Source organism: Bactrocera tryoni, chromosome 1 (genome assembly GCF_016617805.1).
Source record: "Bactrocera tryoni isolate S06 chromosome 1, CSIRO_BtryS06_freeze2, whole genome shotgun sequence".
NCBI lineage: Eukaryota > Metazoa > Arthropoda > Insecta > Diptera > Tephritidae > Bactrocera > Bactrocera tryoni.
In genome coordinates, this window is record NC_052499.1 from 89,496,003 (window position 1) to 89,517,605 (window position 21,603).

The window sequence follows — 21,603 nt, forward strand, 5'->3', positions numbered from 1 at the left end:
TACAAACTGAATGATCGGAATCTAGTTCTTGTATGGTACACTTTCACATTTGACAATGTATTTTCACAAAGTTAGCACAGGTTATTTTCTAAGGCAGAAATGTAATCTCCGAAAAAATTGTTCAGATCGGTTAACTATAGCATATAGCTGCCATACAAAATGAATAATCGGAATCAAAGGCTTGTATGGAAAACTTTCGCATTTGAAGTGGCATCTTCACGTGGACTACTGCTTAAGGTAACAATATAAACTACGAAAAAATTGTTCAGATCGGATTCCTATAGCTTATAGCTTCCATACAAACTGAACACATAGTTAACGTTTTTTCTTGTTTTTTATATAAACTTGCGATAAAATAGTTCCTATATTTCCTCTTATAATGACTGAGTATTTTGAAATTCATTCATTCAATGAAAATTCATTTGAAATGAAATCATACTTAGGCAGAGATATAAATATAAAGAATATAATTTTGGAGAGCAATGTATCTAATCGAATTTCGAAGATGCCATCTCAGCGATAGTTTAGATCTACGTATGTATATATTTTTTTTGTTTCTCAAAATATAATAAAGTAGTTTCTGTAGCGTATGAATAAAAAAAAATATATTAAAAATAGAAATATTCTAAAAATAAGTGAATTAGTAATTAGTTCTACCACATAAATAAATTTCAAAACTTTAATATCTTGATGAACCTTGGTACCTAAGTTACTTGGCTTGGGTTTAGCGAAATCGGACCAATGGTCGGTTACAGACGAACTTAGCCGTTTCATTCTGGTTACACACTACCATTGATTTTGATGTTTCCTCAGACCAAGTTCACAAAAAAAAATATTAAAACTTTAGCTCAAAAGAGTAACAAATAAATATTACCTATTTCTGAATATCTTTAGCTTATAATAACGAACTAAAGATATGTAGTTTCTTAGAGCAACTAAGTTGTCCTACGATATTAAATTTAAAAAAACGCAAGCTCAAAACGAATTTTAAGCAGCAGCCTTTGAATCTATTTTGCCTAGTGTCAGTGTACATATGTACTTATATTTAACTTATTTCTTAATTTTCCCAAATACAAATACTACGTAAAGGTAGAGCAATGCCACCTACAGTATCAAGGCTTCCACGACAGGCGGATCTAGAATTATTATCTAGCCAAGGACTGTCAACCCGGCAGCAATCCCCTAAATTACTTCAGAACGGTTTTCTGCCGCTATAAAAACAACAATATCATCATCATTAAGGTCTTATATTTTCACATACAGTATCTAGCTGCACCAACAATGAACGTTTTCATTCAAAATCGTTGTGAGGCATGAGTTTCGGTGGTGGTTTCGCTCTGGAAATTTCTACGAATAGGTAATGCGTATACCACTGACAAACAAAATTTGCACATGATTTGATTTATTTGTTACATGCATACATATGTATATGTACGTTGTTTATATAACAACGCAAAATTTTATTTTAATATTCCACCACCATATAATGTTTGCGATGGTTTATTGCAATTATTTTACTTTTGGAAAATTACGAACAGTTTTTATACGTATACATATTACATAACGAAATTATATATTTATTCTAATTAAACTGTTTCTAATTTATGTTCATATCTAATTAATATACATACGTACATACAAATTTATGTTAATTAAAGTGATGTACACATTGATTGACCCAGAAAATCATAAAATAATACTACGGATTTACAAAAATATTAATTCATATACATATTTTTACACAACCTTGTTCCATTATTAATTTAACTTCTAATTGTTGCTTGTTAATGAAGTGACGATATGCACAGACTTAATCCAAACGGGAATAAGGACGGAGTGGATACCTAATATAACGGTACGTATTTTTTTGTGAAATAATATTTAAAATATGTATTTGAAAAGAGAATTATTAACACAACACAAATAATAACAATCAGTAAGATGAATAACTGTCGTCGGTTATTCTTTTGCATGTAAGAACGGAAGTCAATATGTTCAAGCAATAATGTAGTATAAGTGGAAGTGATATTTTGAAAATAAAAATGGTGGCATATATTTTTCGTTGGGGGAACAATATTTTCAATGGGAGTTTAAAATACTTCTGCGGAACGATTCGTTAATCTGTTAATCATTACCTTCATTTACATATGTAAATATATATGTAAGTATATTATGATCGTCTTGGAACATACCCGACGCAGTAAGTATACGCTTTGATTAACTCTCTTTTGTATATTCAATTAACTCATTTTATTCACTAATACAAATGTAATGTTTAATAATATTTAACGTTTTCAATGTATTACATTTCATTGCAAATCTGTATAAGTATTGTATACTTTTCTATTGTATGTAACACGCATATTCACTGTAATAATTACACAACATATAAAACTCAAAAATGGAGGCAGCAACGCACTCCTTGAATACAGTATATTTTACTTACATATGTATATAAATGTAAAGGTATGTATGTACATATATCGAATGCACTCATTTATATTACAGACATTATTGTAATATTTGTGCATATCGATTTAAGCACATATTTAATTTTAATTGCTTACGAATTTCTTGAGTCAAAAATTGCAATACTTTTTCTCATTCAAATAATCAGCGCACACGGATATTCTTAATAATTAACATTGCAGTTAGATTGTAGGACTGAATCAAAACAAAGAATAAAAAAAAAAATCAAGAACAAGAAAGTAATTGTTTTCAGAACTAGGTATACAGTACATAATAGGTATGTCGGTGTGTGATTTATTTATGCTATTAAATATCATTGGAATATATCAAAACCATGCGCTTGTACTTGATTATTGTTGCTATTGCCTCCGCTTTTTTGATGTTGTGGTTGTTCCAAATTCATTGCACTAAAATTAGCAAACATTTGTGATGTTACTGCTGGTGTTGATGTTGTTTGCTGTGATTGAGGTGGAATGTTTTGTGATGTTGGGGCAAAGAAAGTGCCTGGAATGCCGATTGTGGCAGATGGGAGTACTGCGGAATTCTGTACAACGTTCGGCGTACCAAAGCCGGAGCCGGTCAAAGGAGAAATGCCGCCGCCGCCAAACGCATTGAAACTAGTAGTTTGCATTGTCGATGGCACGTTGTTATTACCAACACTACCACCACTGCCTATGTGTTTCGTGGGACTCTGTGTTTTTAACGCATTCATCGATGGTGCTGGCACATTGGACTTGTTTGATTTGCTGTTCAACAAGTTGTCTAGATCAATTTTCAGATCACCTGTGTTTAAGTTTTCGGACCAAGTGGCACCAACATTTTGCGCGCCAACTTGTCTAGATCTATTTATTGATTCGCCCAAAGCCTGTTGTTGCTGTTGTATGTTGCTAGCACTAATGGGTTGGAGTAGGTCGCTGTTATTGTTGCTTGAAATGGGCGGTAAGATATTGTCTGAAAAATTAGAAATTCGTTGGTGAAATTAATACTTCACAATAACGCTGCAGAAAAAGAAGTAAGAGTTTCTCAAAATGAGGTGATATACTCATTATCATACATACATATACATTTGTGGATTTCAAGTACATATAAACAAAAAATAGGAATGATTGAAATGCTGTTTTCTAATGTAATGAAGCACAATATTAAAGAAAAAACATTACATTAAACATTAATTCAAGTCTGAAGAAAAGTTCTACTAAATGGGGTGTGGATTCCGTGTATTTATACTTAAACATACACATTGTTTCAATACACGTTTTTGTGTATTTTATTTAAGCAATGTGAAAAGCAAATAAGTTGGCTGCAATTAAATAAGGCACTGAAAATTTTATTTATAAAGAAATATATGCTAATTTTTTCAAAACAATAATAATTCAACAAAAATGAAAAGATGTCGCATTTCTGCAAAACCGAAACATTGCAAAATTAGTTAATAAAGTTTTGAGAAAATAATTACATATTTTATCTTAGGGTACATTATGCTTTTTGTGCAGTTGCGTATAAATGTAGTGTATGTATGTAAGCATACATATGTAAAAAATGGTTGAAAGAAGTGATTTAGTCCTAAGTACTGTGTTTGTTGTAAATATTTTAGGGAACACAAGCTAAGCGTTTAACATCCAAAATAATTTTGTTTACTCTTCTTTTGCTTTACCTAATGCGTCCGTGGTGGTACGATGCCGGGTATGTTGAGAAACGCTTTCATTTATACATACATGCAAAATATTTTAATTTTTTTTGTTAAAACAAAGAATTTTCAATTATAAGGTGTTGTTAGGAAATCCCAAAATATTATCGTTAAGCGCAAAAGAATGACAAAAACAAATAAGAAATACAATCAAAACGAATTTACAAAATACTTTAAAATGTATGCGTATAAGTAAAATGGAATTTGAAAAGTTTTCTGTTTCTAATAAATATAAAGATCTAAAGGAAACTATCTGCATGAATCCCATTATATAAGTGAACATTTACATACATATAGTTAATTATTAAATTATATAAAATACATATTTTCACATGATTTATTCAAAATATTTAATATTTTTTTAACTGCGATAAACACTTGAAATTATATTAATGCTCACATAGTTGATTCCTAATACGTTTTATAATAGCGAACTGTCAGGGTCACACCGTTATTGTTAATAATGACCTTTTTCTTTCTTTTTTCCTTTTACTACGATTTTTGGGATTATCCAGGTAAGCAAGATTTGAAAGTTCGTGACTATTTCAGGTAATATTACTTAAAAATCAAGATTTCTGGTGTAGTGACGCCTAAACACATTTAAATATAAGGTTCCCAGTATTTGATATCGGTATCGAACATCTATAATATGAGTGTGTAAGCAATATCACAAAGCTGCCTATGAAAGTCAGTGATAAGCCTTTATCATACATATTGGAATATGCAATCAAGATGTTACCTGTTTAATGCTGGATGGCACCATTGTGCAATAACAAAAATTTTTGATATAATTTGGAAATTGTCTGATTGCGAAAAGCGGGATTTCGGCGATTAATCTTAAAATTTATATTTTACGAAATATTACATGTGCTCATTTAAATTCCTGTTAGTATATAAAATCCCTTTTATTGATGAAGAAAAATACAATTATTTACATAGAGTTTCACGAAATTTATTCGTGCCATGTATGCTATTTTGATTTCGACAGTTAAAATGGTTTTTACTCAGTTTGTGCTGTGGAGTATAATTTATAGCAAGTACTCAGAATTTGATTAGCGATATCACGACATTCTTCTGAAGTTTCGCCTCCAAATAGTGGTGATTTAACTAAACCTTCCAGCCATTGTTGTATTTCCGCAACGCGCTCCCCAAACTGTGTCATAAGAACATATACCGGTGTGGTCACCAAAGTGGCACCGATAAGTTCCAACGTGGCCAGTCGAATGCGTGTCTCTACGCTGAACCGCACAAATGTACATAAATCAAAAACTTCTCGAGTGATGACGGGGAGAAGGGGGCAATTCGTGGCACTTAACACAAATACAGTTAGTGTATGTAGAAAATTAACCAGCAATAATGTATCAATGTCATGCGCTATATGATCGGGCTTCACGTACAACATCTGTCGAGTGCGTGGACCACGAACAAGTGAAAAGAAAAATGTGCCTGCTACAGTGTGGAAACGATTTGGTTTTACGGGCTTTGTGTCCAACGCTTTGTGACGGCCGTGAAATCGCTTAGTTTTCTCTTTTAGGCGTTGTCGTATTATTCGTTGAGCTGTCAGTAAACGAGATTCGTGTTCATTTTCGAAGTGAAATTTGCGCGGGTGTTTCGCTGGAGTTGGTAGCAATGCTGCTTCGGTGGAAATTTCCGTTTCTCCTGTTATACCGGAAAGTTCTTTGGCAGCGGCAGCCAAAATTTGTAGCATTAGAATTCGCAAATTGGCATTATAGCATGTATTCTCGGTGTGAAATTCCCGGCATAGATACTTTGCAGAGGGCCCTGGTGCAGAAGCACAAACTGCCACGCCACATTTGAATTTCGTCCGTTCGAAGTCCTCATAATAATAATGCATTTCAAGTGATACCAAGATACGTAAAATGTCAATGGCAAGACTGGAGTCTTGTTGCGATAACTGTGAACGTATCAACGGTTCTGCTGCAGATATGGCAGCCTCAAAGACTTCATAGTTATCTGGTTTTGTGCTCAAAGTGTGTATCAAGTCCAGTAGAAACTTGGGGCGTTTTTCTGCTACGATTGACGTGTCGTTAGACATATCGTAAGGTTTATGTTCTTCCTCGTCATCATCAGAATCTAGTTCCATTAGTTTCGTTGATTTTTCAACACTATTCAAAGAAACATAATGAGGGTTTGAATGAGAGTTCGGTGTAACAAATTTCGATATTTCAATCGTTTCGCTTGTGAAACTTTCTAATAAATTTGTTAATCTATTTAAATTAATTTCTGCGCCCATTACATCGTCTTTCGTAGGTATTTTGTAGTTATTTGCTATACTATCAAGTTCCGTTATCAATCTGCCACGTGACAACTTTAATACATCTTCATAATCAAAATGCAAACGATCCTCCTTTTTTGTGTGTGGATCTTCCATGTAATTGAATATTACCTCCACCACCTTCATGCCAATATGCCTTTGAATCACGTCCGCGCATTCCAAATGAAAACGTAAAATATCATGGAGATAACGTTTGTAGTCGTTGTCATTTAACAGATGTAACTTTCTGTCTTTCTGTTCGGCAAATAATTGTTTAGCAGTAGCTATAAGTAATTTGCCAAACGTTAAATGCTCCTTATCTGTTAGTCTCTGTAGGGTAGAACGTTTCGACCAAACACTAAGCAGTTGTTTAAAGACTACCTGTACCAGCTTCGGATCGCTCAATGCTAAATAGCGGACTAAGGCGCAAAGAGCATGCTCGGAACTCGGCGTGCGTTGTATCGTCAATGTATGTGTGAAACAAAATTGCCAGTTGTCTGAATTGGCTACAGCATTACCAAGCAAGCGATACGCATCAACGTCTGGCGCTGTAAGCAGTACAGCCAAGCCCGCTTTATATATAGCATTCGAGTCCAATGAATTAAAAATTTTCTGTATTACAACACGCGGTCCTGGTAACTTAGCGAACTCGTCGACAATTTTCAAAAACTCATTTAGCTTGCTGTCAGCTTCTTCGGCATTACATAAATTCGTTATTACACGACTTAGTAGCCGGCTGCAAAATGCCAAGTTAAAATACGAAATGTCTTCGCACTTGAAGATGAAATTCAAAGCACAAAGTAAATGTCTGAGCAGTTTATAAGCATACTTTTTGGGTATAAATGCATCTGGCAGGTTTTGACCCAATTTATTGCCTACTCTATTCGGTAGGGAAATAATAATTTGCAAAAATTCTGTGACATTCGCATTAATTTCTTCAAATTTCAGCGTAGGCAATGCCTTTAATTCCGATTTGAACTCTTGTGTCATTGATTGAGCCCGGCAGATATGCAGAAAAGCTAAAGGTAATAGCTGAGTATCATTCACGAGCTCCGTCAATACAGATACTAGGGTTGTGGAGCCATCTACGTCCAGGATAGTCAGATATTTGTTGAGCGAATAAAAAGTTTCATAAATATAAGCAAAGTTGCAATCAACTCTAAAAAGATTAAATATCTGCACATCACTATCTGATGATCGAATATCCGGCCATTCGCGGGTAAATAGTTTTATAAGGCTATTCAGGATTTCCGCATACTCATACGCGGCTATTTCTGACCAGTCCAAGGCATCCTTGTCGAGACCGATAATTTTCTCTGCAGTGCAATATCCAGGAAGAGCGCCACCACTGAACAAATGCTGGATTGTTTTTGAAATTTTCGTTGCATCTGCTGCGCAGGTGACTTTCGGTACAGACTTGAATGTACTAATTGCATGTTTAAGTGTATTTTTAATGCTGACAGGTATTGGCTTAATTCTGAGACTCTCTTCTATGCCATCATCGACTGAAAATGGAGAAGAACGTGTGCATCCAATTGGAATATGTAACCGCAAAAATTACAAATGTATGTACGTGTAGATACAAAATGTATGCGATTATCTTTACTTTACATTTCTACTTTTTAACTTCAATTTTGGTTGGTTAATAGTTAATTACTCTAAAGTATATAACATATTTAATTTCTGAATTATACACATTAAAGAATGTCAATCATCATGCGCATTCGATATAAATAACTTGGAAAAATATTTTCGACCCTACGCAATGGTGTTTACTTACTGTATAGATTATATAAAAGAAAATAAACTTACCCATTGGCATACTTTGATGAATAGATAAGTCTCCTAAACCAGCTAAAAGATCAGTAGTTGTTGAAGCGCCAGTCGTCGCTGATTCTGCAGAAGTGGCCGAGGTGCCACTAAATAAATCAAATGAATCGTTAGCTGGAGTTGCCGTCGTCAACGAACTATTGTCCAACACTCTGTGTGTGTTGGAAGCCGAACTTCCTTGAAATGAGGAGAAGTCTGCAAATTCATCGGAAGCTCCCACAATGTTCGTCGTAGGCAATTCAGGCAATGCTCCACTATCAAAGGCTGAGGTGAAATCACCAAATTCTTGTGACTGCTTCGACTCGATTGCACGAGGATTAAAATCGTCCAAATCATCGGTTGTAATGGCAGCACTAGTCAAAGTTTTGTCGTTCGGCGCTGGGCAGGTTTTAAATATATCATCAAGTAAGTTATTATTATTATTGCCGCTAATAACTTTTTGCTGTACACCTAAAATATTATTGTTGTCTATTGATCCAACGCCACCCTCCTCATTACCATTGCTACCAATTAAATCATCCCCACCACTGATGGGCGTATCTCGATGAGTAGGCGAATGTATACCCGCCGCACTTGGTGACATTTTACCAAAGTTTGCTGCAGCTCCCATGTCAATTTTTTTACTTCCAACAACTGGCTTTGCAGCTGGCTGCCTTGCATTACTAGATGGAGTGTTGTTGAGAGCGGATTTGGGACGTATATTCATGTTAATAGAATTCGGCTTGGCCTCTATGCCAAAATCAGCGGGACTCGAACGATCATTGTAGCGATTTGCTCTCCTGCATGGTGTACAAAAACTGTTAAGCAAAAAAATTATACTACCATTCCTTTCACCACGTACCTAGGGCTCGGCGAATCACTATCGGAATACTCCCGCTCGCCTTCATACTGTGCATCCTCATCTTCGTATCGGTCACCACCGCGTGCATCGGAATCTAAGAATAACACAACAATTTTATTAAGCATACATTTGCTTATAAAAGTAGATAATCTCATTCACTTACACCAATTGTCACCAAAATCACTGCGCTGTGCACGCCAATCGTTATAACCACCACTTTGTGCACTCATACTTCGCATGCCCATTGCATCGCTACTCATACCTATGTATTTATCCTTATTCTTTTTTGCTTTTTTTCGCTCTTCGCGCAAACGTTCGTCGTCCTGTATAAAGTCTATTAATTCTCTAACCTGTAATAGAGACAAACACAACATTTAGCTTGAATAAATAAAAGCATCTCAAATTAACACTTTACCTTATGTCTAACGTTAATACCCTGATCCTTGCCACCTTCATCGGTGAATGTGTAGTTTTCCAACGATCGTAAGTCGTAAATATGTTCGCGAGATGATGTCACCACACGCTCTGAACCATTACGTACCAAATAATTCAACAGTAGTAAGCTCTGTTTTTGTAGGACAGTTGAGAAGTTGCCGAATTATAGTTAAAGGAAAATGTGCCTACCTTATAAGTTCGTCGCCAGTTAGATTTATTGTCTTGTAGCATGCGTTTCCATAGCATGGACATGACTTCCGGAAAACTTTCATATGAAAAAGTTGCATGAGCCAATTCCTGCATTAAAGGTCCTGTGGGTCCCCAGGGATCATCATTTGTTGCTTCACGCACCTTTCCTTCGATTTCCGTATAATTCATAACGACATTGGTTCTGTGATTGGTAGGAGGAAAATCCGTTTAGACATAAATATATAGCTTAGTACATACCTATTTACATAACTTTATATATACATAAATATTATATATTATATAGCCTATATTTAATTTTGCAACTTGCACCTACATACATACATATGTATTATCAAACAAGTGAATATTCGTTGTAACCAAAAGTATTTTATAGGTTAAGTAGACCATGTTACACACCATTGTGTTTCTGAACTCCAGCATTTCATTCACCAATTAAATCGATCTTCGCGCAAACCGCCCCATTCGCTCCTATTCATCCCACCCATTCCCCTCCTATTTTCTTTTACAATGAAACATGACTACATTATAACAGGAACCAAATGTTGTTATTTGCAACAGGAGGTTTCCCGGAATTCTAAGCTCGAAATTGTTAATTTTTAATTTTGGTCATTAGATCTACTCTAATCTACATTCTTTGCCACATGCATTTTTATACTCTCGCAACAATGTTGCTAAGGAGAGTATTATAGTTTTGATCACATAACGGTTGTTTGTAAGTCCTAAAACTAAAAGAGTCAGATATAGGGTTATATATACCAAAGTGATCAGGGTGAGGAGTAGAGTCGAAATCCGGATGTCTGTCTGTCCGTCCGTCCGTCTGTCCGTCCGTCCGTGCAAGCTGTAACTTGAGTAAAAATTGAGATATCATGATGAAACTTGGTACACGTATTCCTTGGCTCCATAAGAAGGTTAAGTTCGAAGATGGGCAAAATTGGCCTACTGCCACGCCCACAAAATGGCGGAAACCGAAAACCTATAAAGTGTCATAACTAAGCCATAAATAAAGATATTAAAGTGAAATTTAGCACAAAGGATCGCATTAGGGAGGGGCATATTTGGACGCAATTTTTTTGGAAAAGTGGGCGTGGCCCCGCCCCCTACTAAGTTTTTTGTACATATCTCGAAAACTACTATAGCTATGTCAACCAAACTCTACACAGTCGTTTTCTTCAGGTATTTCCATATACAGTTCAAAAATGGAAGAAATCGGATAATAACCACGCCCACCTCCCATACAAAGGTTATGTTGAAAATCACTAAAAGTGCGTTAACCGACTAACAAAAAATGTCAGAAACACTAAATTTTACGGAAGAAATTGCAGAAGGAAGCTGCACCCAGGCTTTTTTTAAAAATTGAAAATGGGCGTGGCCTCGCCCACTTATGGACCAAAAACCATATCTCAGGAACTACTAGACCGATTTCAATGAAATTCGGTAAATAATATTTTCTTAACACCCTGATGACATGTACGAAATATGGGTGAAATCGGTTCACAAGCACGCCTTCTTCCAATATAACGCTATTTTGAATTCCATCTGATGCCTTCTCTGTATAATATATGTATACATTAGGAACCAATGATGATAGCGGAATAAAACTTTACACAATTATCATGCGAGAGTATAAAATGTTCGGTGACACCCGAACTTAGCTCTTCCTTACTTGTTCTAAAATCTATTTAATATTTTCTTTTCCTATGACCTAATAAAATCCAACCAAAACAGTGCTTCTCCTCCATTGGTAAAGAATGCCACTAAGCAGTATACGCATGCTGCTTTAATAGATGTGTTGCTAAGTTAATGAGTATGTTAAGCGCATTCATACACTGCTTTTCTTTAATAATGTAATATTTTTACAACTCAATTGTCTTGAAATTTCAAAAAATAGTTTTTTGATTTCTATGCTATGTCTAGAATATTTTCCCAGATTTTTGAGGTAATCGCAATAAAGGATCTTATTGAAATTTTTCACACTTCTTCTAAATAGGAAGATCTCATAATTGATTTAAGGACTTTCGATTGCAACTAATTTTTTTTAACATAAAAACAGATAAGATAAAAACATTTTCAACAAGTCATGTTGTTAATTCAGTGGTCTTATAGCCAACTTATGTTATAAGCTGAGGGTTTTGTAACTTTTTTAGAAAAATATAATTTATAATTCGAAATTAAAAATTGAAATAAGCGAAAAACTCTACATATATAGTATGGCCATCCAAAAACATTACTAAATTATATGCACATTTATACTTGTTTGTACCAATACTGAACAGGTGGTAGTTGCGTGTTTGAAGTAAAAAAATATAATTAAATACGGATGTGGTATATAGAAATACAGAAATGGAAATTAAAACCTAAACTTAAATTTGAAAGCATTTTTGATTGTTAGCTGGCACACATGAACATAGCAGTGCTGTGTCGAATACCTACTTTATAAATTTATCTTTATACAAAAATAATTGCTCAAGAATTATAAATTTTATCCAATCAAAAACCACCTGCCTTATACAAAGCGAAAGTAGTTATATACAGAAATACATATGTACATATGAGCGCAATTGAAAATATGACTTAAATATAATATGAGAGTAAATGAGGCTGTTCGTCAATTGTCTTTAGATCTTGCTAACCAATATAGAGTTTAGTTTAATTACGAAATTTCAATATAGAATTGGTAAGAGTTATAAAGTGCCTTTAGCAATATGCGTGCACACAAGGTCTTTTGGTCACTAGTATATTATCTTTAAGCATTTTTCTGATTGATTCCATACTTACACTTTATCAGCCAATTCGCGTACCTTCCACATGCTAATGAATTTATCAACCATTTTGCTGCAGTTCAAATATTTTCACTATCTTTACACAATATCGAGTTCGGGTTCACACAACTGCAAATTCCAAACCTTGTCTATGCCTACCCTTTCAAGTTTCGCTCTTCCTAAAGTGTTTATTAAATTTTACTTTATACACCGCAAAATTGATGTTCATGAACTCTACAATTTTGCACCAAATTAAAGGAAAAATTGAAAACCAAATGAAATCCGTGGAATTTAAGAAATTAATTTGTGGCAAAATTTGTTGAAAAGAACACAAAAAGTTTTGGTGATTTGTCACCAGAGTTTACGGGTTTCAATAAATTAGAAAAGGGTTGTACCTTTGCATAAAATTTGGGGATGTGTTGAAAAAGTAAGTATTTACTAAAATTTTTGATTTGGGAAATACTATCAATTTATTAAATACTTCTAAGATTGTAAATATTAGTATAAATTGAATACAGACCTTTGTTTTGACAGGAAAGTACGTACGTTTTCTATGATCACGTTTACAAAAAAAAGGAAAGCAAAGCCTTAATTGTGGCATACCAATTGTTTTCCGCGCTTTGTTGTTCAGTATGAACTGTCAAGCAAACCGAGGAAAGTTGTATGTGAACAAGGCTTTAGAGAGCAATCAGCGAATTCCGCAAAACCGCAGCCCGAATCAGCTGATACGACTTATCTTATGAGAGCGCAATGTAAATGATCAGCCAACACCGCTTTTCCGCTTGCTTTACCGTAGGATACCGTAGATTTCCACGGTATTTGAAATTTTCCCCGTAGAAACGTGTCAGCTGATTGCTCTCTCACAACGCAGGGTTGCCAGTCTCGATATACTATAGTAATTATAAAAATTGTTTTCAATATGTTTGAAATTTTCATAAGCTAACTCAAAATCAGAGTCGAATGCTATTATTTATAAATATATAAACTATTTTTAATAGTTTGTTTTCAGTTTTTGTATATTATATTATGAAAAATTGTAATTGAAAATTAAATGTGTACAAAACTATATATGCGTATTGAGCAATGGCAACATTGTTCAAATGAAAACAACCAAAGGGCTGATTTCTACGGGCTCAACTTTTGACACATTCCCCAACATAATCCGATTGAACGCACATGCATGTCGTATATGGGTACTTTTACTCTTTAGCATACGCATTTGTGAGTTATGTAGTTACAGCTTTAGTAGGCTGTACATACACTCAACTCGGCTATAATCGCGTAAGCAGTGTCTGCACTGATAAAGAAGAAGATATAACATACAAAACACCTAAAGCTAAATTGTTACATATATTCACATTGATATTATTTTGGAAAATAAATTATCATCCATGGTTACTGTATTTTTAGATAACGCAAAGTCAACAAGGAATTCTGAACAAAGATTTGTTCGGTACAATTTATTCGTAAATTTACGATTTATCGTTTGACAATCAAATTAGAGATATATGCTTCCATTCCTAGGAACATATTTTTACTTTTGACGTTTGTCTTGCGGTGTTCGTTGATTTTCATACACATTTTGGAAAATGTAAATTTTGTAAAATAAAAGTATAATGTCAACGATTTAATATTCGAATATTCATTTAAGTATACACTTATAATTTAAAAAAATTGCAACACTCATTAATTTTTTGTAAAATTTTATATTTTTCATATTGCAATTGATCATCAGTATTCAAAAGGTTATATAAAAGATTTGATCTATATACAGCAGGTTCTATCGGGTAATTACACCACAATTATTAATAAGAAGTGTGAACAATGTTGGTGTTACAACGCTTTACAGGCGGTGGTTCCGCCCAGCTTTTCCGGCGTATACAATATGCAACATATAGTACATCTGTAAGGAGTGCTGGCTTAACCGCAACTTCGGCAACACAAAAACCGGGTGATATTTCCACCCAAAATCCAGTAGAAAAGGAGACGAGTACGTCCGGTGATGACCACACCGACTTGAATGCAAAAAGACCAAAAAGTATATTAATTGAATAAGCAGTATCAAAACTATAAAATATAAATACCGATTTTGACAGGTTCTTTGGTTGCTGCAGCGTTTGAGTCCCTCAAAGAAGATAGCTACACTAAGGAAAAATCGAAAACTACTGACAGTAAAGGGAGGAACAGCCTTGACGAGCGCATCCTTAACGCGAAAACTGTAAACGGCCTTTTATCTGTGTCAGAATCCAGCGGACCGCTCTCGCGTAAACATGCTCTGAAAATCGTCTCGACGCTAGCTGAATGGAGCTCTATAAATCGTGCTAAGATTGCGGAATTTGAAAATGATGCTCGCTTTTTGCGTGTCTGTCGCGTGCTAGGGCGCACCATGGGTAAAGACGGCAATGCGAGTGGTGGCTCCGGAAACGAAAACAACGGTCCCAAACGTATATCCGGGTTTCGAACTGACGACCTTAACACTGTTTTAGGAGTTGCTGGTGATGACGAGGCTGCCAAACTAATTGCCAGCATAAGTTTACCACAAATGGTGAAGGTGATGAGCACATTGGCTCAACGTAAACGACGAAGTACGCCTCTATTGCGATCCCTTGCCTTCAATATAAGTAGCACAACTGAACAACTAGATCTTAAACAGTCTGCTGATGTGTTGTATGCTATGGCAACCCTAAACTTTCAAGATTCAGTGCTAGCGGCGAAAATTTGCTCCGATATACAGACTGCGTTGCCAAAAAATACCGAAAAATCAGCAGTTGTTGGGTCCATTTTAACGAGCTTGGGAATATTAAAGTACCGCGATTTAGGTAGGAATCCATATATTCAAACTAAATTCACAAAAATTTCAAATGAAAAATTTATTTGCAGACATTATGGAGGCTCTAACACTATGGACACTGAAAAATTCCGAAATTTGTCGGCCGCAAGATATAAGTGCCTTGTTCATTACATCGGCAATATTAAATTTCAAAAGTTCCTTTATTGATGATGTTAGTAAAAAGTTATCTACATCTATTGTATGTGCTGATTTTCAGAAATGCAATGATTGGCTGAATCACGTGTGGTCGCTTGCAATGTTAGGACTTGTGAGCCACGAACAGCTGACCTCTGTTTTGAGGTGGGTATCCCTTTGCTTAAGCTCCTAAATTTATACTATATATTAAACTTCTAACATCTCGTGTTTCATTTCATATTTCATAGTGCAAATTTCGTTGAGAAACTGGAAGCGGATCGAAATGGTCTCTCACCTACCTCTAAAATGAAGTTATTAAATTTGAATGCATATGCGCAGCATTTGGCATGCGACTACAAAGGAACACTTCTGCCAGAAGATAGTGCAGTTTTCCGAGTGCCACTTGCGCATTCAAAATCTAAACAAATTTTAATTAACGGGATGTTGGATGCATTGAAGAGTTTGCTGCCTACCAGCAATCATCTGAAAAGTTTGCATGACAGCAAAATGGGATTTTTAATTGGTTAGTTGTTGTTTTCGAATTGTACACAAATTACCATATTATCTTTTGTACATATAACCATTCAGACGCACTTTGCTTATTCGACCATAAAAGGAATCCATTACCCGTAGATAAAGAGAACCCAAATGCAATAAAGTACGTATTCAACTTATTATTACGATTTTAAAATACAATTAACAAATAAATACTCGGTCAAAAAGTAATCTAGGCATAACAGTAATTTTTTACCAATACTTATCTTCAAATATTTGACTTACTTAATTACGTATGTGCATAGATATTTTTAGTGCTGTTACATGTTCAAAACTGACGATTTTTCTTTAAGAATTGCGTTGATGGTGGTCGATTTCCACGATGTCTGCCATGGAACTCATCGCTCGGCTAGCGGCATAACGAACCTAAGCTTTGATTTGTTGGAAAAAAGTGGATACAAAGTCATACCTGTGCCCTACAACGAGTTCAACACCAGTGACAAGCTGCTGAAACGGGTGCAGTATTTGGAAGCGAAATTTAAAGCGATAATCAGTAGTAATGTTTAAGCTTTATACTTGTTAGCCTTATTTAACGCAATAAGAAAGATTATTGTTAATTTTGTCAATGACTTGTCATTAATTAAAGAGTTAGACAATTTTTATTTGAGCGCTGTATCATTTCATTTAAGTTTGTAATTTATTATGTAAAAATATGGAGATAACAATTTCATTGTTTAATTATTTATCTTTCCCAATTTAAGGCGACAAATTGTAATATAGAATATGCTGCGTCGCCCGACCATGGGAATACAATTAAACATTAGTGAATGTTGGATAAATTAAAAACATTAGGAATGCTAATAAAAAACAAATTTGTCAACATACTCTTCAATTTGCGCAAAAGTGATATTTTATTTACTCTTCTACATACATACATACATATGTACTTATATTTCAATCGCATTTTTTCTTTTCCTTGAATATCGGGTTGGCTGATTTGTTGGGAAAACCGGAGCGTGGATATTCGTTTGGTGGATAGACAGTGCGTTGCTTATTTAATCCAACATGAAACCATTGTCCCGTCTCAACGAATTCGGTGGCGATTTCAGTCATCTTGTGGAATGCAGCGCGAGCTAACATATGTCTATTGCCTACCTCCAACACCATTTTAGGGTCGTACACTTTTGTCGGATCGTCAAGTCTATAATGGTTGCGTGCCTCTGACTCAGTAAGGCAAATACAATTCCATGGTGACCAATCCTCACCTTTCAACCATCGTGGCAAACTATTTAGAAGGTAAATACAAATGCGTAAAGTTATAGAAAAGGCAAATGAAATGTATGCGAAATGTAGCAATTTTTTTTCGTTTTTTGTTTAAATATTTCGTTCTTATTGTAGCACTCATAATTACCGCAAATTGCTCAATACCGCATTCTTGCTAAGTATTGAGTGACTGTGCCAAATTTGGTCAATTATGTAACGAATGTCGTCCATTTGAAGCACAAATGCGAATGACGCGTTGCAGCGGCGCTTGCGCTCATCTCGCTGTATAGCGCGTAATATTGCAGCGTACGTTTTGTTGTCCGTAGAAGCGATCTAAAAAAAGGCAAGAAGACGGACGGAAGTTACTTCGTTTGTTTTAAGCACTTCTTTGCAATGCCACAGGCACTTTAAATATATGTATGTATGTACATGCAGATATACATACATAAGTATGTATGTGTGTATATACACCGCATAGGTGTAGAGTGTGTGCAGTTCACAGTCCATGAGCTATAATGGACAAGACTATAGGATGAGTGAAGACACCTCTGAACTAATGGAAAATTATATGTAATTTGAAAATTGGAGGAATTTCCTTTGCAGATTTGATTGTTTGTCGAAAAATTGGAGAAACTGCCAAACCCAAAAAGGTAAATTCGATTTTTTGTTATTTTCATCATATTACAAATGTAAATTTGTTTGTTGCTCATCTACTCCTAATTTCATTGAAAGGACATAAAATATCAATCAGTCTTCGTTACATTTATATAAATTGGGCAAAATCGGGTTACATCAACATGAAGATGATCCGCGTGGTATAGTATAGTACATACAATGCATTTGGTTATTTATTTTTGCTAACGATATTTGGTATTTATTATTTTAATGCAAGCGGGTAACGTTTGTAAATTAATAAAGCTGGATTTACCTTGATGTAATAGCAACGCTTGCAAGTGTCTACATTATTCTGACGCGTTCTAAGCGCAAACTGGCTGTACGGCTTCACCTTCTTACACACCTCGCACATACGTTTTTCTCCATCTGAAATAGGAAAGCGGTGCAGATTTCAAAAAAATCTATCGAATGTGGGCATTGTGGCCTTAAAGTAAGAATCAAACAATTTAACATTTGACATGAATGCAACAATAATTTGTTTATTTTTGTTTGGTTTTGATGCATATTTTTGGTTTTTACTTTAAGCCTCCGAGGAAAGTTAACAATTCGTACGATCGGGAGGCTTATCCTTGGAGAATTTGATCATTTCCATCCAGAGTATATTCTGACGTTTACGTAAGATCTCGACGTCACAATATTTTGTGTGTATGAGCAAATTAATTTCCCTTTGAATTAGATCAAATATCTGCAATTCAGATTATTCGCCATAGTTACTATTATTTACAAAGACAATTTTGCAAACGAACAAACCTCGACAAAATCCGGAAACTCACGTTCGTCCAATAATATGCGTTTCACTTTCGATAACAGCTCAAGGCGTTCCTCTCGGCTCGTCTTCTTTTGCATATCCTTATAGACTTCAGTTAGGAAACGGACCCTTTGAGTGCGTAATAAATCCAAGTGAATTATGTTATCTTAAAGAAATGACAAATATTCAAGTTTAATGCATGGCTAAAAGCAATAAATAAAACGCATTGCAAAAATTCATTTTCTATACTCTTACTCTTCACTTCAGTCTAATTCTACATATTTTCCTGGATTTAAGATAACATACGTACATATGTACATACATTCATATGTATGTTCGACATGTTTAAGAGAGTTTTTTCCAATGTCTGCTAAGATATGCGTGATAAACTAGTATCGTTCTAAAATGTTTACATAAAATAAAATTCAAAAATTTATAAACCTATTCTCTAGACTTTGGGTTCGATAAAGTCTAAAATTTAGCAGTTATTAGTCTATAGTAATAAATTACATACCCACATACTTATATGTAAAAGTAAAAAGTACTTACTTACTTTTCTTTATACTTTTCCTCTGCCATAACTTTTCAAATTTACTGTAGGAAAAGGCAGAAAAGAACTGTAGATATAAGCTTACCTTTATAGCCAACCCATTTGATTGGTTCACCCAATTTGGTGAGCATTTTCTCATTGCGAAAATCCTCCATTGCTTTCTTGACTATACAGCGTTGCTTTTCGATGCCATTTCGGAGCTGAATCTCCTTGTCGAGCAGCACATTGACCTCGGCAATTCGTGCAGGTCCTTCATACAATCGTGCTATTCGTTTCAGCTCGGCGATCTTCCATTTCTGTACTTCGCCATACAACATTTCAAAGTCGTCCTTTGTTTGTGGAAATTGTTTCGCCAACTCAATACGTTTGATGCGCTTCTCTGCTTCCACCTGCAGCCGCTCCTCCTCGGCTTTGCGGTTAGCCACCAGCCGACTACCACACGCAAAGTGTAAAGAGCAGTAAAAAAGAAATCGAACGAAACAATTTTATTTGCAGCCCACCGAAACGGTGCTCATTGTTTCTTCCAGCTTACCGATACTTTGCAGCTGCATTCCGCATGAAACGCACAATCAAGAACCGACGAAAATTACGTTGTATCAAAATGATTTTGGCCAGTTTATTCTCGCGGCGCATTTTTTGGGCATAAGTTTGGTATTTGCCGGGAGTTATGGTGTAATCTGTGGCTGCGGAAACATACAACACATTGTTGCCGTCCTGAAAGCACTGCGTAGACTGTTCATGCGCAGTGTCCTGGAAAGTGAGTAAGAGCACTTCTTGTAAAAATTCGAATCCAAAAAATTATATTATTGTCATGTTATTATTAGTTAATACTCACAATTTCCTTTCCTTTGAACTCATAAGTTTGTGTATCTCTGCTGATATAACGATTGAATTTCATTTTATCAAAGTATGGTCCAGTTTGAGTGAATGCATCTAAATACTCAATACCTAGAGAGAGAGTGGTCAACTTCAGAATCGATTTGAAAAAATCGTATATAGAACTTACCTGTTGCTTTATCCCGGTAACCACACAAAAATGGCTTTACAATTGCTTTATTCAATATCTCCACAATAACCGTTCTAAATCCGTTCTCATCTTCAATGTTAACAGTTATAAAATCGGGCATGTGATATTTGCTGCAGCAGTAAAAGTTCTTATCATTCTCTACTATACTTTATTTCGTTGAAATGTACTCACTTATAATATATGTTCAGATCTAACTTTGGTGGATCCATACCATCGCCAAGATTCATTTCTGAAATATGCAGCAAATCTAAATCGAATTCAAATATTCCAAATTGGTTTGAATCCGTTTGTGCCAACAAACAACGATTTGATATTTCCCGTTCGTTTTGCGTAAGTCTTATATACTTTGGATCGACTTCAAACTTGCTACCGATATCAGTTTTAATATCGGCAATGCTCGATCGATTCGAATATACTTGAGCCACAATGCGAGAGCCATTTACGCGAAATTTAACGGTTACATTTTCCACTGCCAATACTTCATCGATGAACTCTGATGGAATCTCTTTGAGCTCTTCCGAACAATCATCCTTCTTATTGGTCTCTGGTTTTTCAATGAGTAATGGATCTCCACGCGAAGGCGGAGGCGGTATAAATTGCATATATTTCATATTCGGAAGTTCTCGCAACTCTTCACAATTCATTTTGATAATTGCACAACAGTTAGAACATTAGCAAAATAATAATTACGTACACATATTTGAATGTGTAAAAAGTTTTTAAGATTTTGTGACACTCTAGTAGAACATTGCTTTAATTCAAATCACTTTTGGAAGTCTTCCAAAGTGTCAAGCCTAGTTTCTGACAGCCTTTTCAAATGCTCACTAAACTTTGGAGTAAAGTTGGTTCAATAACTGCATAGAGGCTTCTCCCACAAATTCTTAAATAACAACCGTTGCCATATACATACACTCTCATGTATAACCGAAACACATTCAAACAAAAAATCAATATTAGTCGTAACATATTTCAGTAGCGCCACTTACCCGTTTCTATTCAAGAATATCGTATTTGCACCGCTATTATGGAATAAATTACTTCATCCACACAGGTAATATCGGAATCACCATCGCAATGTCTTGTATTTGTTGTTTAAAGCTGTGACTCTTGCGTTAAAATCGCTCTAGTTCGTCCATCTTTCTCCAATAGTGAACTCTGGAGGTGCAATGCCCCGAGCGTATCACCAGCTTGATGGATTCATAAAATCCATTAGAAGGTCAAATGTGAGAAGAAACTAGTCGAAAATTACATATAAAAGGAAATGCTACGTTGATGCCGAAAAAACATTAGATTCAAAGAAATTCACTCCGCGGAGACTTCTCTGTAACAAAGTTAAGGCGAACTCTGCTATAACGGTCGAATCTATTTTAATTC

The 21,603-nt window shown here is 35.2% G+C and overlaps 3 protein-coding genes across 5 annotated transcripts; 1 reads left to right on the forward strand and 2 right to left on the reverse strand.

Annotated features, from left to right (window-relative positions):
* Positions 1 to 1,228: 1,228 nt before the first annotated feature.
* Positions 1,229 to 12,866, reverse strand: LOC120766563 (clathrin interactor 1). 2 transcript variants are annotated; one of them, XM_040092166.1, is made up of 7 exons: positions 12,523 to 12,863; positions 9,727 to 9,928; positions 9,518 to 9,667; positions 9,266 to 9,452; positions 9,103 to 9,196; positions 8,244 to 9,040; positions 1,229 to 3,420 (listed from the first exon to the last, which is right to left on the reverse strand). In XM_040092166.1, exons 1-7 carry the CDS (start codon positions 12,573 to 12,575, stop codon positions 2,783 to 2,785), a joined length of 2,121 nt encoding a protein of 706 aa, XP_039948100.1. In that variant the 5' UTR covers positions 12,576 to 12,863; the 3' UTR covers positions 1,229 to 2,782. The 2 variants fall into 2 exon arrangements, with proteins under 2 accessions (XP_039948100.1, XP_039948091.1); XM_040092157.1 differs by lacking the exon at positions 1,229 to 3,420 and adding an exon at positions 5,037 to 7,936 and having other exon boundaries at positions 12,523 to 12,866.
* A 1,133-nt stretch (positions 12,867 to 13,999) lies between these two features.
* Positions 14,000 to 16,628, forward strand: LOC120781629 (FAST kinase domain-containing protein 4). Of its 2 annotated transcripts, none has more exons than XM_040113863.1 (7): positions 14,000 to 14,097; positions 14,281 to 14,544; positions 14,603 to 15,325; positions 15,387 to 15,636; positions 15,720 to 15,994; positions 16,060 to 16,129; positions 16,320 to 16,628. In XM_040113863.1, the coding sequence occupies exons 2-7, from the start codon at positions 14,331 to 14,333 to the stop codon at positions 16,531 to 16,533; spliced, it is 1,746 nt and encodes a 581-aa protein (XP_039969797.1). In that variant the 5' UTR covers positions 14,000 to 14,097; positions 14,281 to 14,330; the 3' UTR covers positions 16,534 to 16,628. The 2 variants fall into 2 exon arrangements, with proteins under 2 accessions (XP_039969797.1, XP_039969803.1); XM_040113869.1 differs by lacking the exon at positions 14,000 to 14,097 and adding an exon at positions 14,135 to 14,156.
* A 289-nt stretch (positions 16,629 to 16,917) lies between these two features.
* Positions 16,918 to 20,873, reverse strand: LOC120781623 (IQ and ubiquitin-like domain-containing protein). The gene is made up of 10 exons (XM_040113857.1): positions 20,401 to 20,873; positions 20,209 to 20,339; positions 20,038 to 20,150; positions 19,735 to 19,952; positions 19,288 to 19,634; positions 18,655 to 18,818; positions 18,457 to 18,589; positions 18,158 to 18,270; positions 17,378 to 17,562; positions 16,918 to 17,251 (listed from the first exon to the last, which is right to left on the reverse strand). The coding sequence occupies exons 1-10, from the start codon at positions 20,871 to 20,873 to the stop codon at positions 16,921 to 16,923; spliced, it is 2,208 nt and encodes a 735-aa protein (XP_039969791.1). The 3' UTR covers positions 16,918 to 16,920.
* Positions 20,874 to 21,603: the final 730 nt, after the last annotated feature.

Excerpts from the sequence above, each read along its gene's own strand:
- LOC120781629 (XM_040113863.1), top strand. The coding sequence starts at position 14,331 with ATGTTGGTGTTACAACGCTTTACAGGCGGTGGTTCCGCCCAGCTTTTC. Across the intron at positions 15,326-15,386 it reads ATTAAAGTACCGCGATTTAG|ACATTATGGAGGCTCTAACA; the intron begins GTAGGAATCCAT and ends ATTTATTTGCAG. Across the intron at positions 16,130-16,319 it reads GAGAACCCAAATGCAATAAA|AATTGCGTTGATGGTGGTCG; the intron begins GTACGTATTCAA and ends TTTTTCTTTAAG.
- LOC120766563 (XM_040092157.1), bottom strand. The coding sequence starts at position 12,575 with ATGGTTGATAAATTCATTAGCATGTGGAAGGTACGCGAATTGGCTGAT. Across the intron at positions 9,668-9,726 it reads ACTGGCGACGAACTTATAAG|AGCTTACTACTGTTGAATTA; the intron begins GTAGGCACATTT and ends CTACAAAAACAG. Across the intron at positions 9,197-9,265 it reads TGATTTTGGTGACAATTGGT|ATTCCGATGCACGCGGTGGT; the intron begins GTAAGTGAATGA and ends TGTTATTCTTAG.
- LOC120781623 (XM_040113857.1), bottom strand. The coding sequence starts at position 20,873 with ATGAATTGTGAAGAGTTGCGAGAACTTCCGAATATGAAATATATGCAA. Across the intron at positions 20,151-20,208 it reads TTACCGGGATAAAGCAACAG|GTATTGAGTATTTAGATGCA; the intron begins GTAAGTTCTATA and ends CTCTCTCTCTAG. Across the intron at positions 18,271-18,456 it reads CAAGGATAAGCCTCCCGATC|ATGGAGAAAAACGTATGTGC; the intron begins GTACGAATTGTT and ends TTCCTATTTCAG.